We start from the raw sequence: 20,537 nt of genomic DNA on the forward strand, positions 1-20,537 counted from the left end.
GGTCAGTTTGCACACGTGGTCGTACAACAAAAAAAACAATGCTTGTCTTTTAGCTTTCACGGAACCAGGTCCTTTCTCATTACTTTTCAAATTCAACACGGTCCTTACTGTGACATGTTTAGGGCTCTTTAGGTATCCAACAACAACTCTATGGGACCCAAAAATAAGAGGAATAATATCTTGAACGATGTTGTCATGTTTGTAGGTTAAGATCTGTGCACTAGATATCCCAAGTTTGTCGGCTGACATACCTTGAAGATCAGTTGCCACCGTCCCTGTTACTGCATGTCAGCCCCCCCCCAACCCCTTCCTCCTCTTCCAATCCATCACGTATCTCTGGCAGGGGCAGAGACACTGGATAAGGCTGTGGGAACCTGTGTGATCACTTCACTTAATCACCCCTATTCAACCTTAGTCGTCTTCAAAATCTGTGGAAATTGTGCGACTGTGTGACGACTTCGTGCCGAACGTTCAGGTCGGAGCGAGTCTGATGATTCTGCTCTTCCTTCATTTCTTTCCGATATCAGCCAGAGCTTTTAATTGCACATCGACTAAACAAAGACGCTTTAGTCAGTTGGTGTGTCAGCTGTTGTCATGTGATGGTCTAAGCTTTGCACAGTGAATGAGTGTGCAGAATTCTGCGGTGACATATTTAGACTGGCTTTTGCCTCAAAGGGTTACAAATGCCGCATTTTCTAGGTGCCTGTAAACATACTGTAGATGACTAAGTGCACGGTGTGGTCAGAAATGCATGCGTATATATTGTGTTTGTCAAGACCTCTGAACTTCAAGTTCAACACGGGCCTTGTGGCAGCCGGGCTCCTGGGTCAGAGGTCAGTCTTATGACATCAACGGAACGCCCAGGGGGGAGGGTATAAATTTACTCGCCATCCAGATTGCCCCTGACTCCGTCCCTCGCGGCTATTAATAGGCAGAGGCCCGCTGCGTGGCATGCACCCGCTCCCTCCGAGAGTGTGAACACGGTACAAGGAAAAACAGAGGAATCTGACCTGAACTGGCCACTACCTCTGACCACTCACTTAGTGATGATGGCAAAGGGGCAAGGATTAAATTGGGTGTGGGTGGACGGGCTAATGGTTTTCGTTGTGTGGGTTGAGTGGATTTACAGCTTCATTCGGGATGGAGAAAATCAAAAACTGCAATTACTGATGACCTCTCATCATCAGTTTGGCAGCAGCAGTCACTCCAGTGCTCTGCAACTGAAATTCTGTTCTTCTCAAAACTGCACAACATTGACAGTCACCTGCCAATCAGGCATATTTAGGAGAATCATTTCCATGAACGTGTGCAGCTCTGTCATTTATCAAGGGCTCAAGTCATTTTCTGCAGGCGTGCTAGCGTCTCTGTGATGATGTATTTTAGCACAGAGGAGCTCTTGGCGAAAAACCTCAGTTGGCACCAACATCTTGTAATGACATGGCACGCTTTGCTTTGTCTATCTTAGTTTGTCATGTTAGCATGCTAATGTTTGGTACATTTTCATCAGAAGATGCATCAGGGATCAAGGATTGATCGTCCTGGAACCATGCATATAGTATAATGTTGAGCCACTTCACCTCACAGATGTTGAGATAGTTGACTGGATGAGTGAAAACCTCAAACAGATGGCTGCGCTAGAAGAAAAGTCATTCGATCACCAAAACCATTGAGCACAACACTTTATCTAAATATAAATCAGCTTAAAGCCAGTCGTTACTATTTCAGCCATTACTTTGCAAAACGGAAAAACAACAAATATCGTGCAAATATTTATATATTAAATATTTCTCAAAATATATTGTTATTTCCTGGAGTTGGAAGTTGTAAATATTTATTTGACCCTATAGGGTTTTTGGAGGTGGGAAACCTTTTGTGATGACATGTCAAACAAGTCAAACCAATCGAGATTTCAATCTGCAACGAACGACAGTCTTCTTGACGTTATCATTCAAAGAGCACTAAAACAATTGTGGCTAAAACCAGGAGTAAACATTAACTGTCTTGGTCTCAGAGACACAACAAGCCACGGAGGTCCAGTCTTTTTTCTATGAAACATCTGCTACAGAGGGATGAGAATGGATTTATAAACAACTGCTGCCATAAAAGACAACCGTCCACCCCGACAGTTCTGCCTCATCCTTGGTAAATAGCACACTAACATACTGAAGTCCACGCCTTCTGCTGGAGCTTCACCTGTGGAAGCAGAAGTCAACATGGATTCTTTGTTCTTCATTGCTCTCACCCTTCCATCATGATCTTGTCCCGGCTTTTCATCCACTTCTCTGCTCTGTTCAGAAACTTAATGTGCAGCTGCTACTCGTGACACAACCTCGGGATGAGGCGCTTTGCACATACAGTGTTGTATATAAACTTATTTTAGCTAACCCGATTTTTGTTGGAATAATTCAAAATGCGTGGTCTTTTCTTCATGGATGGCTGAAGTGGCTTCAGAGAGATGAAACAGTGGCTCCTGTTACACGCTAAACTATTCACTTCATCTGACAAACTTTTCCATCTTCACGTCTGGATCTTCAATTTACTATTTCCCTTTTTTTTCTTCCTGGGATATTCAATACCGGCAAACCTCTCCTCCGGCTGCCTGAGAGTCGGAGGGGGAAAGTTTCCATGTGGCCCCAGCACCCGCTCTTGGCGGGACAGTCCCGCTGTAGACCAAACTGTTTCCGACCGTCCACCTCTGCTGTTAGAGCATTCCCTTCTCCTCCCATACTTTCTCCATTTTTATACTGTCACACAAACAGTCACTTTCCATTGCCCCAGACCTGAACCTTCATTCCAGTTCTCCCAACTCTCTCTCTGTGACACTCACACACTTAAAGGTCCAGTGTGTAAGATTTAGGTGAAAGGGATTTTTGGCAGAAATTGAATATAAAATAATCCTAGTGATGTTTTCACTGGTGTGTTTTATCTAAATTGCATGAATTGTTGTTTTCTTTACCATTGAATGGGCACTTTATATTTAAAAACTTCATATTTACTGTCGTCCAAACCGGACAAACAAAAATCTTTTGGGTTTTCATGACAACTCAAGTTCACCACAGGTTCTCTTTCATGTTGGGAAGGGGAGGGTGAGGTGAGGGGTATTCAGCTGCAACATGAAACTTCACCACTAGATGTCACTGAATTCTACACACTGAACCTTTAAGTGCTGACTTCAATTTCATTTGCTTGCAAGTATACCATGAGCACTGCTGAGTAAAATGAGAAGTTACTGATTAAAATTAATGCCAAACCAAGTACAGGTGTATCTTCTGTGTATATATGTGTGTGTGTGTCAGGCTTTGTGTACATGCACATTCTTGCATGTGTGTAATTAATGTCACATCCTAAGTGCTGTAACTACAAGGTCCAGGCAGTTAAGTGGTCGAGTAATTAAGATATGCACATTTTAAGTTTTGAAGCAACAAAAGCTTATTAATCGGGTTCAAATTTTTACAGCAAACAGTGAAATTAGCTAATATACTTGACTTTTATTGTCCGTCAAAGAGCCCAACTGTGTGCATTAACAAACAAGCTTGAATCGTATCTATAAATGGCAGAGTTGGACAACAGTGTGAGACCGGACCTTTGGCTGAAGGTTGCATCGGTTCATGTTGCTGGCCCCCTCCGCTCCCCCTAGATCTGGCTTGATCTGCGTTGGCTGGAGCCTTGCTAAACATTGGCACCCTGACGAAGGTAATGAGTGCAGCTACCGCTCCTGCACACACAGCAAGCTCCATGTCCAATGGGCCAAGGGGAAGATACAGGTCATAAGAATGTGGAAATCAATATTGCACATATAAATCATAGATGAAGACACGGTATAACTTAGATAACAGACATAAGGTAGAAATTATTTATTCAGTGGTATAATAATCAATGATTATTCCCATAAACAAAGCAGTAACATCGTGTTAGCTGTTTGCTAATGCATATATCTGATAAATGTATAGATGGAATAAAAAAGGCACCTTTATATAAATAACATGATCCAAGTTGAGCCACATTTACAGACATGTACATAATCACAGCTGGATGAACCAGCTGTTGGCCCCTAATGAGTCCCCTAAATTCCTCAGATTATTATTTTACCTAATTAAGACCCAATCCAACCGTTATTTTAATTACAATTAATCAGCAGTGAATAGTTATGTAAGAAAGCGGTGACAAATGCCATTCCCGTTTTCTAAGAGAACAGGAGTGATGTCTTCACATCTTGTTTTGTCTGACCAGCTTTAAAAATACATAAAGTATATTCAATTCCAAATGATTTAAAACACAACAATTTATTTGAAACATTACTTTATAACTTAGATTTTGTTTTTTTGCTGGTAGGGCCTAGACTCAATCCCTCTGCAGTGATTTCCTCATTTCATAGAAGTTTTGTTTCGGTTATTGTCTACATCCAGAGAAGCTGAATGCATCACAGTGAAATGGTGCTTTATGTAAAATACATGTGAGTGCCCCTCTCCAACAATGGCTGTTCCACAGTCCTCCTGAGTGGAAAATATTAAGGAGGCAGGGGCTGTCTGACCATTATTAAATATTATTTCAATGTAGAGACATGACCCTTGGTGAATCAGTGGTTCTTTTTTCAATATATAAACTGTGACTGTCGTTTAATGTTGAATCTAATTTTCACGAAGAATCAACAAACATTTCTCTTTTCTACTTCACAGGAAGAATTTGACCAACGAGTTTACTTATAGATTTTACAAATTCTCACAGCAGCTGCCAATCTTGCATTATCAGTGTATGTCACTATAATAATAACAGTAAAAATACTTTCCACAGTATAGATTTATTGTAAATAAATACTGTGTTCATAAGTTACTTACTTGTTTACTTACTTTATTTAGCAGAACCTGTTCAGGAGTAAACTATATCATGCTTTAGTGTTTTCTCTTTTTTAAGCTGTTTAAACACAAGTCATGATTCCCCAGCATCCAGATTTCAACTATCATACAGGTTCTAAAAATGTCTGAGTGTTCTTCCTCTTTTTCAAGAATATGAATATATTAATTATGCCACAGACAAACATGACAATTAAAGACAGCAGCCATGTCAGTCACTCTGGATAATGCACAGATCTCACTGCAGATTAACTTAATATATATATATATATATATATATATATATATATATATATATATATATATATATATATACTGTATATACTTCATATAAAATGCTATAAAAACCCAATTGCTTGAAATGTGTTTCTGGGGGAGGGGTTAAGTCACATGTCAAACACAGGTATACACATATCTGGACTGGATTGATTGACAGGTTATAAGGGGGGTGACGAAGTATCAGGCCACTTGCACATTCTCAGGCTTTACTCTACAATTTATATTAATCATTGATATCATTGAATAACCCAGTGGTTTAATGTGTAATATACAGCAGCAGTACACATTACAGTATATGTACTGAAAGTAACCTCTGCCTCGCCACCTTCATACACTCTCAGATCAGCTGTCAGATCAGCCAGCTCCAGAGCAACAAACAAGTAAACAACCAACAAATTCACATCAGTGAACATTTCTTATTCGTGTGGGAAAGAAACAACAACGACGGCAGAATATTCTGGATGTACTGAGACGAATACCTGAGCCAACTGGTGAACATTACATTACAACAACTGCATAATAATCAAATGCCTAACTGCCCTCCAGCAGGGTCTCCATCTCTCTCTCTCTCTCTACACACACACACACACACACACGCCATGGCATCTTAACTGATGGAAACTTCCCTCCCAGGCATAGTGTAGGCTGTCAGTGTGGTCCAGTGTCAGTGTGGTTTCCTGCCAGGTCTGAACCAGCTGAGCCAGGGACTTATGTTCCACTCAGGGGACCTTCAATCATTCTCACCCGCCCCCCGTCCCTCCTCTCTCTCCTGCAGGAACATAGTAGTGGGTGTGAGGTCAAACACTGGGGCACGGAGCACCAGAGAGCGATGGGATAAAGTCTCCCTCTGCTGCTGTCTCATCACATGTGCCCCGGAGAAAAGTACTCACAGCCATTCTCGACATGAAAACCCATTCTTAAAATGAACATGAGCTCTGTTGTTATCCAGGGATGAGATTGAAGCAGCTGGTTCAAATGGGAAACATTTATTTATGCTAATATTGCATTGCTCAGAGGATGTTACAAGTTTTCTGAGCCATAACGGACTAGTGTCAGTTGAATATTTTGCATGATAAAGCACTGTTATGATTAGATTCTCACAATTTATTTATGGACAACCACTTGTGCATGTGTTTAACTTTCACAAAAATAGTGTGCATGAATTAAGCATTTGTTTAATGCACACAAACAAATACAAAGTTAGTTATTGTGCAAATAAAACAAAATTATGCTTAAAGGTCCAGTGTGTAAGATTTAGCTGAAAGGGATCTATTGGCAGAAATTTAACGTAGAATAATCCTCATGCTGTTATCACTAGTTCTAAATTGTATGAATTGTAGTTTTCTTTACCCCAGAAAAGGCCTTTTATATTCAAATACTTTATATTCAAATACTTTATATTTACATCAAGGGGACCCTCTCTACGGAGGCCGCCATGTTTTTTACATTAATCCAGACTGGACAAACTAAACACCTTTTGAGTTTTTATGACAATGAAAGGCTACCACAGGTTATTTTTCATGTTTGGAAGGAGAGGGTGAGGTGACACTAGATATCACAAAATTCTACGCACTGTACCTTTAAATTAAATTCTAATTGCAGAAATCATATTAATAGTGAAACAACTACTTTGACCAACTTTGAGAAAGTTAATAGTTCTGATTAATAGTATAAGACCTTTGCACCGTGATATTTCTGAAACAAACGTCTTATGATTAGAATGAATCCTGTGTATGAAATGATTTAGATTTTTTTGGTGGGGTGGACATATGGCCAAAGATTAATCGATATAAATAAACTGTTATTTCTTATTATGTCTTTTTTTTAGATTTACTATTATTAAACTCTATTTGTTGACTGGTAGTCCATCTCAGATTGAATATTTCTCACACTACAGACTATCCTCTATCCAGCCTTTTTAAATAAACCATGATTTCAGCTGCTGACTCTGAACCTCTCGTCAAGGGCACTGCGCCAATCCACTGCGCCTGCGCACTGCGGCTGCTCCCGGAAGTACATCCACGCACGTGTCGCGTTTTGACAACCTTGAAGAGACTACAAAACAGCTAAAGTAGCCGTTAGCTCATGTCCCACAACAAACCGGCCCCGCGATGCCAGTAACACGATTACTGTAAGTGCCACGGTCTCGCTTCTTGTTTCCAGACGCGTCGAACAGAGGTCACGTGTTTATTGGACGCATTTCCTGGTGGTTAGGGGAGCTAGCGAAACCCAGCTAACGTTAGCATCTCCCAGTCCCCAGCCTGTCCGGCTCTGCTCTGCCTATGAACGTAGCTCATGTTGTCACACAGGGGATGTTCGTGTATTTCAGAACACTTGTCAGTGAGTGTTGAGCTGTGGCCTATGTGTGTTTAAGTGTGAAATCCAAAGGACGCAACGCGACAGCAGTGTAGCCACCGTTAGCTGGCGATGCTAAAAACAACCTGCCGTCAACACGCAGCACGTTCAGTAGTTATATACGTTACCATGACATTCAGCTGGTTTTACTTGTCTGTAGTTGTTGAAGTGACTCACCTGTGTATAGTTTTTTATAATGAATTCATTTCGATATGCATGCTTTATATGTCAACTGTGTTTTCTCTTTGGTTTTTATTCCGCAATGTCTTGAGGTGTGTAAAATGCAGTTAAAACGTGATCTGCCAGCAGTGATTTAAAGCTGAAGGTAGGTGCCTCTGTATTGGTCACTCTTCATTTCCGTTGTTGGAAAAGTATGTGCAGGGAGGCTTATGCATTTCTTTTCTGTCCTGGAGTCACCTTGCTGCTCTGCCTTGTCCACACATGCATGTCTATTAAATAAAATACGGGTTTTCATCCTGTGTTAAAATAAAATGTGAAAGGAGACACAATAACATCCGTCTAGAACAATTTAAAAGTGGCAATATAACCTTGTAGAGCCATGATTGCCAATCCTGAAAAAGAAAATGTCAGACTGACATTACAAACCAAAAATTGAAAGACAATTCAATTAAATCCCTTTAAACAAACTCTTGGTGCAATTCTCTTCTTACAGAGTATTCCTTGCAAACCCAATATTTGGGAAGACATTTTTTCCTCTATGATTATAACTCGAATATCTCAGCAGTTAGCGTGATTGTAGGATTTGCTACAGGATGTCTGGGATTCAAACTGTAAATGAGTCTCACTCTCCTTTCAGATACCCTCTCTACCAGCTGGGGAACCCTCAGCTGAGGATCTTTAGACCAAAGTGGTTCCTGACCCTGGTGAGGCCGGGGAAAGAGCAGCCCCCTGACACTGTCCAGTTTCGCGTCCCAATGGAGTAAGTCTTGATGTACAATCTTAGTTTTCTATCAATCTACTTCTTGATCAAACATGTAGTAAGTTCATTACCAGTGTGAACACCAGCCATGACGAGTGAAAACAAGTTTGTGTGAAGCACGCTCTCTTGTTTACCCACGTTTAAAGAAAGACTGCATATAAGGAGTCTGACAGTGGTAGTAAAAAAATGTATAGATTTTTTTCTGTGTTATGGTCCTACGGCTCACTATCATGGCATCAACAACAACCTGTGTTGTTCTTCGTAAAATATAACATTTTTAATGGAATAACAGAAAGGAATATAACAGCTAACGACCTTTATATATGATGTAAATTTTATTATTGTGCAGCTATAGTTTGTTATCATTAGGACACTATTGTAGTTTACTATGAGTTAGCTTTATTATACAGGGAACATACAGTATGTTTCACATTTCAGGGTGCAATACGTTTTTATTGGCACTGAAATGGTGATACTGGATAAGTAATGTGCACCTGGAGTTGGCCACCAGGTGGCGTGACTGCCTCAAGAACAGACATCTAAGGGTCTGTCCTCAACAGTACAGACAGTTCTTACAAACTTATGACTGTCTTTAATGATCTTGGTTGCAACAATGACTTGTGAAAGGCAGCATGGTGTGGGGTAAAGTCACAGTGCTTTTGCTCGGCGCTGCAGTTGAGGTTCAGGTGGTGTTGAACAGAGTGAGATGTGAAACATCAATCACTCGGACAAGTCACGAAATGTAAAAGCACAATGCTTTTGATCGTTCTGCAAAACTTATGTGTACACACACACACACGCAAGCACACATGCATGCAAGACGGTGCACATTCTGTCAAAAAACGCAACAGGAGGTCCGAACCAGTCAGCACTTAGTAGTGATGAACTGCTTTTGACTACCTCCGCCAGCCAAGGTCACTGAGGTTCGTAGTGTTCCTCAGGCGATGTGAGGCCCAGAGCCCACACTGGGGAGAAAAATTGAAGTTTGAGGCAGATCATCTATGTGTCTCTGGTGGGGTTTAGACCATAATCTGTTCATCCAGGTGCCTGGCCTCCCACTCTGATTCTTGCCTCTTCTCTGCCAAACTCCTAGGGTGCTTATGTAAGTGTGTGTGTGCGCGCGCTCGTGCATGCACTCGTCAGTGTGGGTGAGTCAGTTTGTTAGAATAGTGTGAGTCTTTGTATATGTATGCACAAAAGTGGGTAAGTGCAGGGTGCGTGTGTGTTTATAAGGGTGTGTAAGGTTTTTTTTTTTTTTCTTGCAGTCTTTGATGCTTGGGAGAGGTGCATGGCTGATTGATATGCTGCTGGGGCTTCAGTGTGCACTTGAAACACTGTTATGTTTTACTTTTCAAACACACAATGTAGTGAATGGACACTGAGACAGTGAGACACACCAATTATCACTCCCACTCCCAGCTTATTGATGAGTCTGAGTCAGTACGGCAGTGAAAGCTGTTGTAGTTATGACTGTTGAGGGTAGGCGGCGTAAGCGTGGGTAAGTTGTAGCGCAGAGCAGCTGTTAATGAGAAGTGGCAATGTTGGCGTTCTCAGGGCCACAACACAACGTGGCCTTTATCTCCGTGACACCTGGGAGTAGATAGCCATGGTTGTGTGTCTTGTTTTCCTTCTCTTTTTTTCTACTTTTCTTCCTATCATCTGTACACGTCTCTCCCTCTCTCTCACCCCTGGGCGCTGCTGTTTATTGTGCTTTTCGTAAACACTTTGCAACGCATCCAAAGCCAATCCCTTTTTGGCACTTTCTGTGTGGGACACCTGGGCTCTGTTCTCCCATAATTCACTTTCTACCTGCTGGAGGGAAGTATTTGTTTGTCTTTTTGATTGTTCTCAAACCTTTTGTACCATGTTAGAATTTCCTCTCTTCTCTACAAGGAACATCATCAAATTTCTAGGTTTACACCCACACACACACTGCTTGTGCCTCACCTGGCATGGCTAGGGGCCAGTGCTCACACACACACATGCACACGCACATGCAAAGAAAAGAATACAACACTGGACGTTGTGTTCACTGTACTACGCAGTCACATTTCATGCTACTTTCATAACTATGAAACCAGACCGTGCTGTGGTTTCTCACTGTAATCAGACTTGAGCACACTCACCCTGCTACACAGCAGCTCACATCGTCTTTGCATTTTAACAACTGTACAGTACCTGTTGGATCAAACAATGTTATCATCGCCATGGCTATCACTCTGTTTCTCTTCCACTTCATAAACACATGGCTGTAGTTAGGAACTGGGTTATTTTTCACGCCAATTAACCCCAGTTTGTGCCGTAGGAAGTGATTCAGCGAGCCACTCGAGCAGTGTAACAAACTGTCGAGTCTTTACTGACCTGTCTCTCTCTGAGCAGTTTACTGACTCCTGGTAACCTGGTCTTTGATCTGTTTCTGTTCTTTTGTCAAACCGAAAACCTGAACAATAAATCTAATCCTTCACACGCTGCTCTTATACTCTCAGCTTCTCAACTGTCTCTTCCCTCCCGAAGTCTCGGGTTCCTCAATGGCTCTCCCTCTAAACAAAGTCTGCTATTATGATCTTGATACTTAGTGTTGAGGAACTTCTGTTCGTGTATTGTCTGTGTGGATGGGAGGGTTAAAGTTGTGAGTGTGCGTATCTTAACCCAAACCTGACAATGCGGACAGGCTGACAATGAAGAGCGGCTTTCTTTTCTGCCTTTCATCTGTGCAGAAAACAACTCTCCTGTTTCAATCTCACCACTAAGCCGCTCTAACACAATGTACTTTGATGTTGTGCGTATGGGTACGTACAGACTTTTGGTGTACCTTGGATGTTTATCCTGCATTGTGTTAATAAAGGTTACACGTAAGATTAAGCCTCAGAGGCTTATTAAGCGGCCTTGTGTATTAGAGGGACAATTCAGCCGACTCTTTTTGAGAAATGCTTTTGCTCTTTGAAGACCACAGTTTGTAAAGCGTCCTTTCTTTCAATCAGTAAAAAAGTAAGCGCTGTGTTCTTCTTTGTTGATGCATTTGTGCTTGACTTAACCATTACATAATTTTGCAGTATTAGCTGATGAAACACCATTTCACACAGCTTATTCTATAGAACAATCAACAAACTAACATCTGATGATCATGATATATGTGCATAGTACACTTGCAGTTGGAGTGAGTATTAATAGTTATTAAATATCTATCTAACTTAATATTAGATAGTCAAATCCATCTTTCACTATCTTCTCTTTCATTTCTTCCTCTCTCTCTGTCTCACCTCTTCCAGGTACTTCTTGTCGATTTATGTTAAAAGTGGTCAACAGAGCAGCGGACAGCCACTGCAAAATGTATATAGTGGAAACACAGTGTGTGGCCGCATTCTCTTCCCTTCCCCTTTCCTTGTAATACTTAAGTTGATCTGCCAACCAAAAAGGCACCACAAAAAGCCCAAATGTGCATGCAGCCCAGTTTCTATCAAACAAGCAGCCCCATTAAAAGCCTTCCAGTGGTTTGCCAAGTCAAGTTGCTAAAACAAGCAGCCTTTCCAAGGAGGATTCATAGCAGCCACAAGAAGCTTGATGGTCACTGAATCATCCGCATACAAAGTGATGCTCGTCTTAAAACAAGAAGACATGACAACAGCACCCCCATATTTTAGATCAGATCTTTTTAAGTGAATGAACAATGACTGTGGAATGACATTCAGTTGATACTGAAGAATAACACCGTAATTAGAACATGACATTAATGGTATGCATCTTAGATGGCAATGGAATCTTATCTTCTTATTTTCTTACATTACAAAGAGGATATTTGGCACCTACAAACATTATTCAGCCAAAAATCCTGATCTGCTCAGTGTTTCTGTCAATTATTTTTGGTTGAACATCATTGAGCGGGTGGCTATATAGGGCATCCTTTATATACGACAGAGGCACCACCCATTCACCTGGCAGACATTCTTTTAGCACCAGCACATTAATAGACAAGTGGCATACAGTCATCTCTGACCTTCCAGAATCCATTCACTGTCCTTATTGTCAAAAGCTGTCAAAGCTGCCTCTGTCATGTCTTTGCAATTTTCTAACTGAGCCCTTTCACCTACTTCTCTCATGCTTTTGGAGCACAGGTGTAAATGGACCGCCTTCAACTACTGGAACTGATACTCATGATCTTCTTGGCTTGGGGTGTGTTAGCCCACTTTTGAGAATGGGACATATACAGGAGCATGTAAGTCCAATGCAGTGGAGGGCGTACATTTGACAGCTGACAGAAGAGTAAAGATTAATCTGCAGGATGACGAATCTGCTCTATTGTCTGTTTTCACACACAAACACAGTGGAGCTCAACAAAGGAATCAAGTTTACCCTATTTTCTTCATCCATGCCGTATCCCTTCAGAGGCGGATTTGTTTCAGATAACTTGATATCAGATTTAGGTGTTATATCTCCCTTGTACACCTCCCCCCTGAACAATACAGAACAATATACGTTTTTTAATTGTTTTCTGCCAATGATGCCAGCATGCTTGTTATTAAACTTGCTCGGCAACAACCAACCATAATTGATACTAATCCATCGCCTGCGTCATCTGATGCCTTTCTAGGTTTGTGTTTAGAGTTCTTTCATCATCTTGGGCGAGGAATCTTTGTAGCATGTGTGTTTGCTTATAAATATATACCAGTTGCTGAGGAACGATTTCTTTAGCCTTGGCAGTTGCTGCAGACAGGTTTTCATTCTTCCTAAGAGGCAGAAGTGTGAAAGGTTAGCTTGTGGAGTCAGATGGTTGTTTATACTGGGATGATGATCAGATGCTGCCTGCATCACTATTGGAGACACCACGCCCTTTGTCTAAGTTTAGTCTTGTTTATGTACACGCTTAACTTGACATTTTCTCCTCCGCTTTCAGCCCAAGGCTTCCTCTCAGTCTGGATTCCAGTTTGTAGCCGAGATGGGAGTCATGCATTTACTTAGGTCAGAGGGGAAAACATCTGTCTAATGTAACCCCTGTAAATTTACTGTACAGTATTCATGTGTGTGTTTTCCAATAGAGCTGCAACCAGAATTGGAAACTATTTTAATAACTGATTTTTTTAAAGCAAAAATGTCAAATATTTTGTGGTATCACCTTCCCCTTCTGTTGCTTTTCTTTCGTTCCAACCTTGGGACTGATGGTGAGTGACATTACCATAGGCTCTGAGAAACTATTGAGGCTATTTCTTTGTTTCACTTTTTGTAACGGACCATTTATCAGTAAATATAATTCTGCATCCATTAATTTGTATGGCATTGGTTGATGTTTGCTCTCCATTTTATATATTTGCTTTTTCAGCTGTAGCCAAAACCCAATTAATTAAGCACATGTATGTACATTTAGTGTTGATTAGCAGAAATGACTTCTTGTTTCATACATCCTACCTCTATGTTTGTGGTAGCTGCATAATTTGAGTAGTAAAGGCAGCAGGGATTTCAAAATGTTCTCATTAATCAGATCAGTGTTCCCTCTGCTAATGATCCAGAGGAGACCTTACAGTCCCCGAGCCACTTTCCTCTCTTCCAGTTCCCCACCAATGCTTTCTAGGAAAACCCGTCTCTCAGCGCAATCACTCTCTCTTTCTTCCTCTCTTGATCTCAAGTACCCCCGGTCACTGCGCTCCGCTTCACTGCCCTCTGGCACACACAAGATAGGGGTTTTGGGGGAGGTGGGCGCAAATGGAGCAGAAAGACACATCTGCATGCTACATCTTTGGAAATACATCTCTCTCCTCTCGGGTGGGTGAAGCAAGACAAATGGGCCTAAAGAAACCTTAAAAGATTTGTTTACACCTTTCTTAACACAGCGATGCAGAAACCCCTCCACCCTCACGCCCAGTGGTCCTCAACCATTATCGTCACTGAGAGAGAGGGAGAGAGCTCAGTGAGTGCTTAGTTCTCTCTTCTCACAATGGCATCGGCCTAAAGTTGGCATTGAGTAGAAAAAGCCTGTCATACTCAGTCACCACATCAAACTATCCTGCTCTGTGTAATGGTGGAAATAGTTACTTGAGTATTGTAAACCTCTCTTGATTTTCACATCTTTGCTGGTCAAATGAAAGTGTTCTCGGTCTAAATCAGCGTCAGCTTTGCCAAAAAAGAGCCTATTATAGAGGAAAGGGCAATTGTTTGTACTGCATGGAAACATATATTACATCACTCACATCTCAGGTACAAAGAGTCTTTGTGTGCACAGATGGGATTTTCTCATGCAAATGTTTGCTTCCTCTTGTATTTGTACAAAAGCTCGAGATATTCTCTGGAAAAATAGACAATGTTACATTATCCCGTTCTATCAAAGAAACCTATGAGGTGATAGAACACACCATATCCGAGGCACTCATGTCAGACCACAACGTCGCTATTAAGCACTTTGTCAGACGCATTTGGGAAGTGCTTTCTACCAAGCTAATCCAATTGGCTAGATTGATTAGCAGTTAAAAGCCTTTTACTTCCTCTGGTCAGAGCAATCTGTTTCAAATGCCGCCCTGTGAGCTAACTTCAGTTGGGCTGGTCCACCGGATCAGTTGGTGCCAGGCTCACTTCCTGTGTAGAGTTTCACCGGGTGCGATCAATACATGCAGACAGCTAATTGGATGAACACTGACACTCACATTTTTCTTCTGTCCACTTTATGGTCCAGAGAATAAAAGCTGAATATGGGTATATAGGGGAGTGTCCTGTCGGTTACAGTAGGTAATATAACTGCCGACTTTATGGGAACGCAGTGTGGATGTAAGCTCTATCATTTCTATGTCGGTGTCATGGCCTGTGATCCAGCATGTATCTCTGCAAGTGCTGCACTGCAACGCTCCCTCACTCCATTGCCAACTCACACACATTCAAACCACGCCTTACCCCACATACACTGATGCTAGATTACTTGCATAACCCCTGTTCTTCTCTCTCTCTCTCTCTTTCTCCCCCCCTCCCGTCTGTGTGTTTTTCTCTTCTCTGTTTGTTCTGGACAGAATGACCAAGTGTGATATCAAGAACTACCTGGAGAAGATCTATAACGTCCCTGTGGGTGTAGTCCGCACCAGGATACAGTTTGGTGAGTGTTCTCACTACTGTGCACAAGCACATACAGACAGTGAGGAACATCTACAGAACCTGGAGTGGTTCACACTAACACATACAATTTTAATATTTCTCATATTTTCTGATATTATGGGTACTACTGGACAATAAATTATTTTGCTCTCAAACCAGAATAACGGTTGGTATTACACTGGGCTAGATCAGAATCCTTTTTAGTGTGGGTCAGGCAGGACCTTATTATACAGCCTTTGGTCAAATATCTTGTGATAACGGTAAAGGATATCACCACCAACCTCCCCAAGGCAAAGGTGAAGATATCGCAGTTTGAAGAAGACTTGGAGATCAGAAAAGAAGAGATCATGCCTTGAGATGAAAACCAGTCATCAATAGTGAGAACCAAACGGCCGGATTGGAATTTGCAAAGACGTACAGAGATGAGCCACAAATGTTCTGGAATAAAGTTTTATGGACCGATGAGACAAAGGTTAACTCCTACCAAAGCAATGTGGTGGAAAAAAAAAAAGAATTTAGTTGTGATCCAAAATATACACGCTCATCTGTGAAGCATGGTAGAGGTGGTGTCTTGGCTTCTGGCACTGGCTCACTAATCATTAATGATGACGTAACTCCTGATGGCAGCATCAGGGTGAATTCAGAAGGCTACAGAAACATTTTGTTTGGCAATTTACTGAGAAATGAATCCAGACTGAGCAGGAGGATCTCCATCATGCAGCAAGACAATGACCCCGAACACACTGCCTACACAATAAAGGACTTCATCAGGAGAAAAACTGGAAGTTGCCTTGTCAGTCACTGGACCTTCATGTAATAAAGCATACATCTGGAACAATCCAAAGGCTGGAATGCAGCTTTTGTTACCCAAGACTTGTTTTTACTCAAATTACCGTTGAGTCATCAATGAAAGTAGGATGTAGGGCCAACATACAGAGAGAACCAGCCATTCATTCACACTCACACCTACTGTTGATTTAGAGTCTCCAATCAACCTAACCACAATCTGCATGTCTTTGTACTGTGGGAGGAAGCCAGTGCCCAGAGAAAACCCATGCAGACACAGGGAGAACATGTAAAGCCCATGCACCCACCGGCACTCGGATCAACAGTCTTTTTGCTGTGAGGTGACTGCTTAACGCTCCACTGCTTTGCTAAGTAACCAATAGCATGCTGACAAAGTGATTCTTAACTATTTTTTTTTTTTACATGAAAATATTTTATTGCTTTATTTGTCAGGCCAGAATCAATTTAAAGTGAATGCAGTAGAGCAAACCTCACCATTGGGTTCATTTCAGTTCATTTCAATTTAATTGTACAGTGCCAAATCATAACGTGCTTGATCTCAACGCACTGTTATACAGAGAACGGTTCCCACAATGAGCAATCACTGCTTGACAGTGGGGAGAAATCCCTTAGATAGCAGTGACTCAAATGATTTACTTGAGCTTTGTTCCCACCCAGCCACCAGAATTCTGTTGTATTGAGACAGTTGCTCATAGAAGTTGTTGCAAGCTGTTCAGTTAGGCAATTTCAAAATCAATTCAAGTTAAAGGTGTGTTGCTGATGTAACCATTTACAGTTCAAAGTGGCGTTGAGTTCTGAAAATGTCAAAGGGGTCTTCAGAGGTATTAAAGGTCCAATGTTGTAGAAAGTGAGAATGCAATGTCTTCATTGATTGTAAAGCAGGTTTAGATGATAGATAAATAGGGTAAAAGTAGAAACGCCTGTATTTAGAAACTGTGTCTTAAAGTGAGGACTTCATGTCATTTTAAATGTTACAACAAAGCTACCACACACACACACACACACACACACACATGCAGGCTTGTTTCACATCACGTTTTGTGCACTGAGAATGTGTTTGCGAATTAGAAAAAAAAAAAAAAAGTTGTTAATGATCCAGACATCATTAACTGAGTCACTGCCTTGTGACAGTGGAAAAACATCACACACACCCATGACTGTACATCTATGTAAATTCTTGAGAAAGAGGGTGCAGTGTTAAAGCTGTGGTGAAAACACTTGATACATTGAAGTACCAACCCAAAACCATTCATCCAAATTACAATCCCAAAGTTGTAGTGAAACTGTGGACAATTATGTGGACAAAAGGGACACATGTTTAATGTAGGCATTTTTGGGGACATTACATAGACGTTGTCCCTTAGACTCACCCTAACCGACTCACCCTAACCGACTCACCAACTTAATCCCAACCTTACACTAACCCTAATTTTAACCTAGCCCTTTACCACCAACATTTAACCTGTCCTTAGTCAGAAAGTTGTCCACAAAGTTACTCTGACATGAATGCGAAACAAATATTGCAGGTCAAAGTTCACCAAAGTTGAACTCTATGCAAAGCCATCCTACGATTTGGAAGCAAATCTTTTATTCGACCCCCTTGCTATCAGATTAAAAGTGAATGGAAGTTGTTTAGACAAACATAGAAAATACTTAATAATGTGTTCATCATATTATGGTTATATCCAGCATGAACCCTAAGGTTATCTTTATCCAATTAGCCCTTTGAAAGTTTAACTGTTTTTTGGGGTATGAAATTCACAGAAAGTTGATTTTGTTTTTGGCATCATAAAATCAGATTGATTCTGTTTTTGAGGGTGTCAGCAGTGGTAAGCGGCAATTAGCAATTCCAGCTAGCGCTATAGACGGTCTTCCCATTGACATGCAGCAGCGGGAGTGCTTTCCAGCGGCTAGTTGCGGTAGTGGTTAGCGTGCCTGGCTCTCTTTTCCCCCCCTCACAAACACAGCTGCTTATCTGACAATCTGCTGCTGCAGCACTCCAGCCTCCAGCTGTCCCAGGACACCCCACACTCCCTCCACACAAACACATACTATTCACTCACAAACTTACAACTTCAGGGCCCCATCCCTTCTCACACCCATCCCAACCTCAAAGCCCCCCCCCCCTCGTTAAGGATAACCACAGAGCCAAGAACAGTGTTATATCATTGACTTAATAATCCTCGTTGCTTTTTATATGGGAGGAAACAACTCATGGTTGCATGGACTGATTTGAGGGCTCGGTACAAGTGTAGGAATTTGCAAGTTCATGGAAGAACAGAAGAAGAGGACATATAGATGGTTTGAAGTTTGAGAGACACGACTGCATGGGAGAAGAGGAGCCACGTGCCCCCTCTATTCTGCGCCTGAAGGGCCACAAGGAGCCCCCTCTACCTCTGGAGGAGAGACTGGGAAGGAGACGTGGAGGGAGGAGGACAGAGGCGCCTATCTTAGTTTAGCCTACACAGTGGAAGACCGGTTTATTAGGGTTGTGTCATTAAAAGGTAGGGGAAAAGGAAAGCCCCTCGGGAGAGTGGGTGTAAGTAAAGCGTTGAGTGTTCTGGGCTAGAGGGGGGACGACTCTGGGCCCCTGGTGATCCCCAGCTGCGTCACAGAAGGTATCCCTGTCTGCGTCAGGAGTTCCACTCCATTGGCAACATAAAGACAGGAACAGGCAGAAAGCAGCGAGGGTGCAAACGACCCTTTTTTCCCTCCATGGGCGGCAGGGGTATTTTGGAAGGAGTTGCCATGGTTACCCCTCCGGCCTGGGATTTGTAACGTGATAGCCAGCTGCCAAACCGCAATCTCAAAGTAGGAGAAATTGTGCTTGCGTTTGCGACTGTTTTTATGAAAGGTCTGTCTGTGTGTCTGTATGTGTTAGGAAAGGGCTACATGGAGTAAGAGAAACACATGTTGTACCCTTTCAAGGTGTGTGTGTGTGTGTGTGTGTGTGTGTCTTTTTTTTGGGGGGGGGGGTCTTACCTTGCTGTTTCAAAGGTTACCGCATTTCCCTGTGGATTTCCTTTTACACACACACACACACTTGTCTTACATCACTCATTATTATGAATAATGAATAAACCCCTAACCTGAACCCTGAAACCAAGTTTTAACCCTGTAACAGCCCTTTTCAGGTTGTGACGATCTGCCAAAATGTCCTCACAAACAATGGCTACAAACCAGAATTAGTCCACACTACGATTGCAACACATAGGCACACACACAATTCGTTACCTCTGTCTCCCACCCACACAGGGGCCTCCAGTTAGCCACAGGGGCGTGGAGGGGGGGGGGTTTACAACCCTGCTCAGGGCTTTCCCTAAGCAGTGGGCTGCTTGGCTAGTGATTACTAGCTACATGTAACACACACACACACACACACACACACACACACACACACACCAGCACACACACACCAACACGCACAATACACACAAATGACTCATTACAGTGGAATGTTTCCCTTGTTTTTCATGTCATAAACCGTTCCCATGGAAATGGCAGTTACTCAGAGGGCCTGTTGACTTGACCACCGGGGTCTCATTGAGATTAGAGTTCGAAAGCATGAACTGTTTGATGCTCTGGTCATTAACCAACCAATGAAAACTGGAGCTTTTGGCGTAAAGATTTAGAAACCTGTGTGAAGTGCCTGTAAGTCTCATAAGTATTAGTTGAACTGAAGCTGCTAGCCTGCTTCCTCACACACACACACACACACACACACACAGACACACACACACAGACACACACACACAGACACACACACAGACACACACACACACACACACACACACACACACACACACACACACACACACACACACACACACACACACACACCATCTCCCTGAGACCCCGGTCTTCCAGACTGGGAGAGGTCTGACAGGAGGGAGGATGATGTCATCATTATCATCTCCAGTTGGGAAAGAGGTTAACCTGCCTCCCATTGTCAACAAGATCAGGCTCAACTTCAACACACAAAGTCTCCTCTGTTCTGTCGGGAAATGAAAGAAAATTAACAAATAACTGTTGGTAGGATTGAAACATAATGGGATAATTGCTGTGCAGGTAAATAGATGTCAGGATTTCGGTGAAGTCATTTTGCTGATGTCACCTTCAGATGGGCGATGTGGCAAAAATGGCTTATTAACATAAATCCGGAAATAATTGTGGATATTTGATTTTGTCTTTATAAAGTCATAATAATGATCATTATATAAAATACATGATTTAATTTA

At 42.0% G+C, this 20,537-nt stretch overlaps 1 protein-coding gene across 1 annotated transcript in view; it reads left to right on the forward strand.

The window, feature by feature from the left end:
- The first annotated feature begins 7,098 nt into the window (after window positions 1–7,098).
- Window positions 7,099–20,537, forward strand: part of mrpl23 (mitochondrial ribosomal protein L23) — a 31,006-nt gene continuing 17,567 nt past the window's right edge. Inside the window, exons 1-3 of the mRNA XM_020102235.2 lie at window positions 7,099–7,260; window positions 8,302–8,424; window positions 15,411–15,493. Of these exons, the coding sequence (XP_019957794.1) occupies window positions 7,241–7,260; window positions 8,302–8,424; window positions 15,411–15,493 (226 nt within the window). The 5' untranslated portion in view covers window positions 7,099–7,240. The remainder of the gene's footprint in view (window positions 7,261–8,301; window positions 8,425–15,410; window positions 15,494–20,537) is intronic.

The sequence above is a fragment of the Paralichthys olivaceus genome, chromosome 7 (genome assembly GCF_024713975.1).
Source record: "Paralichthys olivaceus isolate ysfri-2021 chromosome 7, ASM2471397v2, whole genome shotgun sequence".
Lineage (NCBI taxonomy): Eukaryota > Metazoa > Chordata > Actinopteri > Pleuronectiformes > Paralichthyidae > Paralichthys > Paralichthys olivaceus.